General features: G+C 33.6%; 1 protein-coding gene across 1 annotated transcript in view; it reads right to left on the bottom strand.

Moving 5' to 3' along the window:
* Positions 1-170: 170 nt before the first annotated feature.
* The window catches only part of LOC117104028, an 11,029-nt gene continuing 436 nt past the window's right edge, over positions 171-10,763 (bottom strand). Inside the window, exons 2-7 of the mRNA XM_033244677.1 lie at positions 7,353-7,443; positions 4,454-4,567; positions 3,282-3,383; positions 1,946-2,059; positions 1,028-1,130; positions 171-341 (exon numbers count right to left, since the gene is read on the bottom strand). Of these exons, the coding sequence (XP_033100568.1) occupies positions 175-341; positions 1,028-1,130; positions 1,946-2,059; positions 3,282-3,383; positions 4,454-4,567; positions 7,353-7,443 (691 nt within the window). The 3' untranslated portion in view covers positions 171-174. The remainder of the gene's footprint in view (positions 342-1,027; positions 1,131-1,945; positions 2,060-3,281; positions 3,384-4,453; positions 4,568-7,352; positions 7,444-10,763) is intronic.

The raw sequence follows: 10,763 nt of genomic DNA, 5'->3' as shown, positions 1-10,763 counted from the left end.
TATATATATATGCCCGGTTTTTCAAGCAGGGTGTTTAGTGTGCTTGTGCTTACAGCATCATTACCAGTCACTATTAATCGCGCTTATCAGAAAATTATGTACAATACTACATATGAATCGGGGAGCTAAATTTAGTAACATAACTCAGAAATCATTATTAGAAACATCAGAAACTTACATTTTTGTAATATCCAGCATCAATGGTTTTACAATGCCTTCTAATCCACCGATACCTACTAACTGCACTTGGTTTACTGTGATTTGTCCCTTTTCCAGATCTTTGTTAAACGCACTCAGAGCTTGTTTACCTCTTGCCAATACCTCTCCTGGAACTGCGACGCCTAATATAAAAAAAAAATGATTATTATTGTCACCGTCATTTTTATCCTCATTTTGGCTACGTTTTAATCTGAGAGATACGCTAGGCGTATCGAACGCCGGGTGTACGTTAATCAATGGCGTAACTAGCGAAATGTCCAACCTGGGTAATAAATGCTATCGTAAGTATTCGCGCAAAATATTCGTATTCGTTACCGAGCATTTTAAGTTATCTTTTCATCTAGCTTTATTGTGATTGGTCAAATCATGTCCATGATCAGACAAGCATTGGCTTAGTGAAAAAAGCCACATTTTCGTAGTGAAATCTTGGAATGTTTAGAGGTAGATGAACTGAAAATTAAACCTCAAAAGAAGGGGGCGAGAACATTTGGATGTTAGGGTAGTACGACACGTTAGAATTCAAAAATTAAGGGAAAATATTAAGCCTTAGAAAGAGTTTATTCTGTAGTAAAAATACGTCTATTATCCGGATCTGCACAAGAATGTTCAAGACCATCGACGAGATGGATCCTAGGGCACTCTAGGCTTATTTATTTTAATTTAGCTTCTTTAAAGCACTGACACTTCAATATATTCGACAATCAACCAATTGTATTAAGGTTTCTGAAATTTGACGAGAAAATTTCAATTACTAAGACATTTAATTATTTGACAAGGACCCTTCGTTGACCAAAAATGGCATGCTTACTGTAAAGGAGTTGCAAGATCTCTTCTTTCTGTTTCATTGCATTTGTATTTTCATACTCATCACACTTATTCTGCACATACACGTCGATTGGAGTTAGACCGTTCTGTAACAAACATCACAAAAACATTTATTAAGTAAATGAAAAATAAATCTTACAGCGTGTTTGTACTCTTAGGGTATTTTAATAGGTTCAATTCACCTGCAACCAAATGTTGTCCTATAAAAATAAAGAAATTGTGTAATTAAATGCTTTTGACGGGTTTCGTACCTCTTGCATTTTATTACAATTTCTTTATGTATTTACAGAACAATATTCGTTGAAAGCTATGCTACACGATGTACTATCATGCTCTTTATTCGAACACTGTATTTACCTTTCTTTGATGATTTATGTATAATTAAACAGTGTTAACAGCTATCTTGATTTATATTATGCTACTATTTCTTTCCAGCCGTACCTATTATGTAATAGAGTGTACCTAACCGGTACTTGAATTTGTCCAACCATAAATCCTCTTTGGTCTAATGGTTATGACGCTCGCCTTGACAGCGAAAAGTCGTAGATTGGAATCCCGTCGGAGTTATTACAAAATTTAATTATTTATAGAACAATTTTCGTTGAGAGCTTTGTAACACGATTTACTGTCATGTCCTTTATTCGAACACTGTATTTACCTTTCCTTGATGATTTATGTATAATTAAGCATTGTTAACGCTGTCTCTTATATATATATATACTACCGGTCAGATGTAAGACGAAACAAGCAAAAATTAGTATTTAAACCGTTAGTAGCATAAACATTATTACTTGATGATGACGTGGGACACGTCGAAACATGTCGTTCATAAGTATTATTTACTTCATTAGATGCATTACTGCATTTATATATATATATATATATATAATGTTACTATTACCTGGTTCTTCAGCTTGCTATCTGCCCCAGCGTCTAATAGGACTTGTAAGCCATGTAGGTGAATGCGAAAGGAGTGCTTACCCTGTAACAACACATGTAGTGGAGTATCGTCCCCCTGAAGCACAAAATTATTTGACTTTTGTGAAACAAGAGCTCATTATAAACAAATTTAAATTTGCAAAGCTTTCCTAAAAAATAAGATGTAAACTTTTATTGAAACAGCAGTAGGGCCTATAGGTATAATTGTTATGGTTGGTTCGTTGTATTGTATAGGCCTCCGCAGCAGTGTGGTATTTAACAAGTGAGTATCATTTGTTTCCACATGGAAGTAGGTTGTTTTTATGAATACAAATAAAGGAACTGTATTGAGACTGTACTGTATTCTATACAGGGTACAGTATAATGAAACATCTCTATGGCCTGAAATAGACCTGAGGCTTTAAATAACAACAAAATATGTCATGAAATGCATTATGGATAGTCAATAAATATCTATAATACAATAAGCAATACCACTGTAAATAAATTATAAAAATACTAATACATGTTAATTAAAGACAACATTCTATAAACTAATATAGGCCTATACCACTACCACTGCTACGACTGCGACTGCGACGACGACTACTACTACCACTACGACTGCGACGACGACTACTACTACCACTGCTGCTGCTGCTCTGCTGCTGCTGCTACCACCACTACTACCGGGGAGAAAATAACCATAATTCGTCGGGGAGAAAAAAAAATTATATGTATTTTGTACATATTAGTAGACTCTAAAATCGATTAAACAAGCCTTTGAAACCCGCAAATTGTCAAAAACTTTCGGGCCCTTCGCGCCCCTACCCCCCCCCCCCCCAACCCAGACCACTTTCGGAACATTTTAAGCGACGCTCGACCACGCCAACTTTGCTCTCGTCAGGGAAATCTTCCCCCTCGTTGGGGCATCGTCACCACCCCTCCCACCAACCATCGGGCAAATAGTGATGCCATGGTAAAAAAAAAATCTACTAGGCCTGAGAGCTAGAACAGTGCTTATTTTTACAGAGCGTGATACGGACGTTCGGTACTACGGATATGCTTAAAACCTATACAATCAATATAAATTTATTTCACAATATTATAATTATAATTAGTTGGAAGGGGCGCAATTTTCTACTCTTTCCCCCGGGCGCCAAAACCTCTAGCTACGCCACTGGAATTGTAGTAGTGGCAATATGATGGTTGCTAATTCTAATTTGAATAACAACGTATTATGAATAGTAAGCGCATAGATCTTATAAAAGTCGATATAATAATGTACCACAATTATTGTGATACAATTTATACCATACCTCGGTTTGCCAATTGACACGATTTTGTGATTTCTCCAATGCACGCCGGAGTGCGTCTACGTACCCATATAAAGCCAAGTAGTATACAATACTTCTGCCAGCCTACGTATAGTAAGATAAACAAGAAATACAAAAACAGAGATAATTATGCAAACATTAAATAAAGCAGAAAACACGACAACACGTATTCATTATTTTTTTTAATCTTTATATTGTATAGTTACACTTAATAACTGAAAATTATTCTTTTCATGTTTAACTTTATATTATAATATTTATAATTATTATTAATTTGACATTATTATTACAGTTGTTGGTCAAAGTTACTGCAAAAAGATTATAAAACACATCCGGGTGCAACAATATTAGACGAGACACGCTTTTAAAAATTAAAATGTGTTCTATTTCTGAATACAAACTGTCCTAATATATAAAATGGTCTAAATATAGGATCATACACTGTTAATTAACGTGGCTTTAATTTAAGTTCGTCGTTTGTTTAACAATCTTCTCTAGGAAATTCCTTGAAATTGTAACCGTTAAAGTCAGGCTACGGAGGAAAAAAAAATGATATGTTGTAGAACTGATTTTTCTAAGACAAAAAAAAAGTTGTTTGACGAAAAACTGGGGAACGGTGAATGAGATACAGATTTTTGAATATTTAAAAACTGGGGGAATAAGGTGCAAAAATGGGCAGTTACGCCCCTTTTCCCCCCAGTTTTTAAATATTCAAAAATCTGTATCTCATTCACCATTCCCCAGTTTTTTCGTCAAACAACTTTTTTTTCTGTCTTAGAAAAATCAGTTCTACAACATATCAAAAATTGTTTTTCCTCCGGAGCCTGACTTTAAAGATATCTGTAATGAAGGTACTTAAGATTATGAGTGAGCCCTCTATTGTATGATACATAGAGTAAGGACACATGAGCCTTAAGGCAGTTAATAACAAGATACCAATAAAGGAACATACAAGAAAGTCAGAATAGCCTACTGTATATTATTGTCTACAACATATCATTACAATATCATGTCTATTCTTTGTATAAGAAAGTATAATACATACTCCAAGTATTGAAATACACGCCATCGTGTTGGGATTCAATATTTCGACATTAATTATGTCATCATCAGGATTCTTTGTATATATTGCAATAACATTTAATTTCACTTACCACCTTCAAATTTACGTCATCAATAACTTCCTTTTCTGCGTCTTCTAAAATTTCAAGCACGAGATTTTCTGGTGCTTTGGCCAGCACAATCATTTGTAATGACGTCATGCCGAGCTACAAAAAGAAACAAATAAAATTACAATGATAGAATAAAAAAAACCCCAATGCTTATGTAGGGGCGAATTCAAACCTTTGCAGGAGGAATTGGTGGGGTGAGCAAAAAAGCACTCCTGTTTGGCTACAAGGCACCATGGCGGGCGGATAATCGAGGGAGGAATTTGGAGTGTCTTCTCGCCTATTTCAAATGGCTTTTCTGTTTTCTGCACTTTGTATGTGCTAAAGTGTGATGAATTAATTGCTATAAAGCCTCAATGGCCCAGTTGTTTAAGGTGTTAAGGAAACTATATTTTCACATTCTTAAACGTTCAAAAATGAAAAATAAAATTATAGCATTACCACAAGACTGTTTATCTGTTGATATCTACGCCTATTATAATGAGATTTAATATCTTCATATGAAATACGATCACGACTTGGTACACTATTTGTGAGAACAGTTTTAATAGCACTCACAATATCAGTCTTCATAATTCAGGTCAGTATTACTCTACCACTCATGGTCTCTCGAGAGTACATTGTACTATAAAGTGCTTTTGTTACATTATTTTGTTTGACATTATTCATGTTTCTTATTGTTGGCAATAAGTAAACATTTTGTTTGTACAACACCTTCATAAATTTGAGATCTGCTTCACTGCATTGATGATGATTCTATTATTTGTGTATACCGTCTTTGAATCTATTCATGTTATATCCCTCAGTCATATATTTACGTAGGCTTCATGATACGGTATGATGAAATATAGGCCTATAATGTACTTTTTTTTCAAAAACCTCTTTCTAAAAGTAATTGAAATATCGACAAGCACGTTTTTAACGCTGTTGTTTATCAACACCCTCCCAGACCCTCGTCTGGTAATACACAAACATCAAATCCACCCTTTAGTAATTTTTGCCAAGGTCCGGTGCCTCAGTGGCTCCACGTTTCCAGTCAATGGCTTCTTGCTCGCATATTACTCTCACACTTGTCATCCGTCATCATATCCATAAAAAAAAAACAAAAAAAAAAACGTTTTGCCTCTGATTATCCTTATTTGCAGCATGTAAATGAATTCTGCAAGCAAGTTTCCCTTCTTTAATACAGGTATATACAATTTTCATTAACCAGACTATTTCCATTAATATTGTATACTCGTTAAGTATACTTTCCTACTTAGTTTATAAAGTGGGCGGTTCAAATTTGTTTTTTATCAAATAATTATTGTGCGACTTTTGTCAATTTTTATCTTATTTTCGCATTTATTACTGGCATTGTATACCACAACTTCGTTATCATTGGCTTGATGGCATCAAGAAATAGGCAAGACCGTCTTTCAGAAATCCTTACGACAGCAGCCAACAGAACAGCGTGGAGAAACCTGTCGGCTTCCTCGGCCCTCATGTCCTCCCTACGTCTGCCACACAGTGGCAGCCCTAGGACACATTTTCTGGGGATAAGCTGTCTAAGAGGGGGCTTGAGCTGGTTTGCATGAGAAGGGGGAGGATTTGGGAAATAAAATTTTGTTTAAACAGGGACCTCTGGATGGCCGTAAATGGCACTCAACCACTATGAAAAACAAGTTTTGGCTTGGTGTAGGTCTTTTTTTTTTTGGTCCGACTGCCCGACGAGGCTAGCCGGTGGGGGAGGGGGTGCTTGACTTGTCTGAAATGAGGTATGATATATGAGGACCTATAATCCAGCCATATTGCCTTAGCGACCCAGCCTCCTTCCACCGAACTTCGTTCACAAATCTTCTTTTTGAGTCAGTTTTTATTTTGATTAAAATGTTAAAATGATTATATTAATATTAGATTAGTCACTGTCAATAAAACAATTCAAAGAGGAGTATTCAAAACATTGGGATTAATAATATTGGACTAATCAGGCTGACGTCATTCTCAATCGACAATTGATTTTACGTCTTGAGTATATTTATATGCTTCTTATCATTTTATAATGCACACACAAGAATCTTTGCATACACATTTCGTCAGCTAAAAAGTTACCAACAACGTTGGAGTGACGGTGTAAATAGCTGTGAGGCAAAACATTATAATGACAATGTTTTGTCCTACAGCTATCTAAACTTGCTGCTCTCTGTTTATATAGCGATCAGAACTGTATATATAGTATCAGAAGCATAACATGCAGCAACAGGTCTGGTCAACTTGTAACAATTCAGAATCTTTTATTGATTGTCCATAGATCAAACTTGGAAAGGTTAGACAGCACAATTTTAAAACATATTCATTGTAATGAAACAGTTATAAAGAAGTTATAATATTGAAAACAAACAACTTAAAACAGAATTGGTGTATAAATTCTAAAAAAATATTTATAATGGATTTTAGTGGTACATTGTTATCAAATTTTACGACCATTTTTTACACGAATTTGTAAGTTTTATTATTGCATTTTAAAATTTCATTTGGCATATGATAATAAATAATCATCAGAATTTTGGGAAGACGCCAAATACTTACAATTTGTTTTAAAGTTTATATCACCTTCTGACTTGTTAGACTTTTTGGGTAGTTTTTCCAACTTTCTTATATATTCTTTGAACACCGGAGTGTAAATCGTAAAGTCATTTATGATGCTTCCAAACTTCATCAGACAAAGAAGCAATAACACAACATCAAGTGTTAACTGACACACACTCCAGCAATGTAGGATTTAACCTACCGTGATGAAGTTTTATCGACAAGACTTTTACTTATTTTATTTGAATATTATTTATCATTTGTTGTGATTATAATTTAAATATATTATGTTGAAAAAAAACTCTATTATACATACATATTTCTCATTGATGAGTCGAGGTTTTCTTCTTGTAATTCGTCGCACTTCATCCCATCTCATACCATGTATTGCGCTATGTAAGTCGCAACTACGATAATAGTAAATAAAACACAATGTTACAAGCTGCTTTAAGTACATCTATATATTGCTTTTATATCCAGTGTTGGCGCCAGAAATTGCCCAATGGGGGTTCTATATCCTGAAAGGGGATGGGGGTTTCCTCCGATGAGAGCGTACGTGGGCGTTGCCAGGTGCCGATGAAAACCCTTCGAAAGTGGACCAGGGGGCATACAATTTAGGGTTTTAAATAGAGCCGGTGGAACGCTTCTTAAAAGACGGGGAGGGTGGGGGGTGGTCACTAGTAAGAAAATTAGATTTAACCTTGTTTACTTTTAAGCCAGATATTTCACGAAAATTTTCAATAACGTTAATAGCATTTAAAGTAGACGACTTATTTAGTTTTTTTTTTTTCAATGAAAACATGGCACAAAACTCTGCTTACACCACACGATGTACCGATTGAATAAATTACAAATTATTTCCACTATTATTGTATTAACCAACGTAACGACCTATAAAATGTTATTCAAACACACATAAAATTTTTAAACTGAGTTATTGCTCTAACACTACTGAATATTTACCATCTGTGCTGGTCTCACAACTGTTTCCTGTTTCCATGGTGGAAATAATATATTTACTCCATGGTTTAACTGATTAAATACTCTCAATGCACAGAAGAGGCGTGTATACATAAAGTCCTATATCCTATATCAAGGTAATCGTTGTGAAAATCATCTCAACCGATTATGAGTGAAATAAAACAAAAGTAAGAAAAACTTCAAAAGATTCCATATTATACATTTATTCATACAAACCTTGTTTTTTATGGACAGCTGCCAAAGACTGCCCACACACATCAGGTACAAAATACAAATTAAGTACATCAGTCCAAGCATTACAATAATATAGTTACTGTGATTTCTCGAAGTACGATGGATAATACCGTCTTACTATTGTGATTTGTAGTCCTGCTATTGTTTAATTGTTTAAAGTAGAAGCTTCTTTGATATACTCACTATATATATATGTGTGTGTGTGTGTAGGGGGAGGGGGGGGGGGTATGGGTGTGTGTATGTCTCCATAATATGCGCTCTATCTACCATTATTATGCTTATGTTATTATGAGGTGACGGATCCAGGAATTCGAAATAGAGGGGGCCCAGGGAGGGGCTTTTACAGATGAAGTGTAGACCACCTCAGCCCTACCATGGTTGTGGCTGAGGTAAAAAAATTTATGATTATGGCACCTAGTTGGCAGGAAATAGCACCCTCAGACTTAAATTTGAATATAATTTTCTTTTTTTTTTCATTTAAATTTTGAAAAAAAAAATTGTGAGGGTGAGCCGGCTGGGCTTCCTGAAATCTGCCACTGAAATACTCATCATTAAAAGTTTTTTTTCAATTTATCTTGGTAATCATAATCATGTCCGCTATACATTTTATGCAAAGTAACATTCATAAAAATAATGATTTATTTTCTACTTATTAGCCTGTGACGTATTCGAACCATGACACTCAAATGAGATAAACAAAACAGTCACTGTAAATTAGTCTCTTTGCATGAACAATAATAGTAATAATAATAATAGTGTAGTTTTATAGCGCACAAATCCATCTAATGTAAGATGCTCAGGGCGCTTGAAATGTGGACTAGTGACTCCCTGTCTCTTATACACATCTAGATGTGTATAAGAGACAGCTTCAAAGCCGTGATTTCACAACCACCTCAGCCCCACCATGGGTGTGGCTGAGGTAAGAAAATTTATGATTATGGCACCTAGTTGGCAGGAAATAGCACCCTCAGACTTAAATTTGAATATAATTTTCTTTTTTTTTTTCATTTAAATTTTGAAAAAAAAAATTGTGAGGGTGAGCCGGCTGGGCTTCCTTAAATCTGCCACTAAAATACTCATCATTAAAAGTTTTTTTTCAATTTATCTTGGTAATCATATTCATGTCCGCTATATATTTTATGTAAAGTAACATTCATAAAAATAATGATTTATTTTCTACTTATTAGCCTGTGACGTATTCGAACCATGACACTCAAATGAGATAAACATAAAACAGTCACTGTAAATTAGTCTCTTTGCATGAACAGTACTTTTAAAATCAATAAGAGGTTTTTTCCGTTTCTCCTCTTTTTGAATTTTACTCAGTGATATTCCTGTGAACCATCCTGACCTCTGCTTATCAATAACACGCGGTATTCGCGCGCAATGGTATTAGCATTTGCATACACGAAAACACATTGGCGATGTTTTTGGTTTATTTATTACATTTACGTCCAGCGTTATGCCCACTCAATTGTTAAAATGCATAAATAATTGAAAACATAAATTATGCGGATTGAATATCATAGAATTTACAATAAACTTTTAAATTTATAAGATTTTAAACAGAATAAAATAGATATTTAAAAAAAAAACAGATTTTATATAAATTTTACCTATTATATGCTGTATAAATTATGATCAACAAATATCTCATTAACCAAATTATCGTAAATATGTATATCAAAGTATTATTAATTTATTATTAAAGTATTATTCCAGCATTAATATTATTATTATTATTATTATTATTATTATTATTATTATTATTATTATTATTATTATTATTATTACTATTATTATTATTTTATATATTATTTATGAACCATAACATAGCATTACATTACGTTACATAACATTGAAAACATGAGTTTTATGTGGACAAAATTATCATAGAATATAAAGTATTGTTCGAGCACTGTTATAATTACTAGTATTATTATTATTATTATTATCATTATTATTATCATTATTATTATTATTTTAGACCTAATCAATTATCAATAACATCGTTTATTTGCGCTATATAAATCCATCTATTTTTATTTTTATTTTATTTTTTTTATTTTATTTAAAACATCTTTATGCAAGATAACATATACAGGCGAGATCTTACCGCTGTTTTACATTATGGTCCTGTAAAAACACAGTGCAATAACAGCAACAAAAAGGCTCAAGCTACAACTTAACTACAATATGGTAAAAACTATCCCCCGCCGGACACCAACCTGGTACTTCTGAATAAAATTATTATCATTGTTAATAATAATAATGTCATCTATCGATCAAAACATCCATTTTGATTAATTAAACAGCAAGATCTTCAATTGTGGCAGTGCCGACAGAGTTTTTTTTTTAGTATGAAGTATTGATTAGTCTTTGGCAAGATGTAACGACGAAAACGTATGGGCAGACATTAAGGCTACCGGATAATACAGTAATTAAAATTGCTATGGAAGAATAAAAAAAAAAAGACGAATTAAAATGTATATACAATTAATTAATAACGACC

Source organism: Anneissia japonica, unplaced genomic scaffold (assembly GCF_011630105.1).
Source record: "Anneissia japonica isolate Jap-2015-1 unplaced genomic scaffold, ASM1163010v1 scaffold288214_len167563_cov143, whole genome shotgun sequence".
In the NCBI taxonomy this organism is placed as follows: Eukaryota; Metazoa; Echinodermata; class Crinoidea; order Comatulida; family Comatulidae; genus Anneissia; species Anneissia japonica.
Note: the sequence above shows the minus strand (reverse complement) of the source record. Positions and strands in the feature narration are given on the sequence as shown.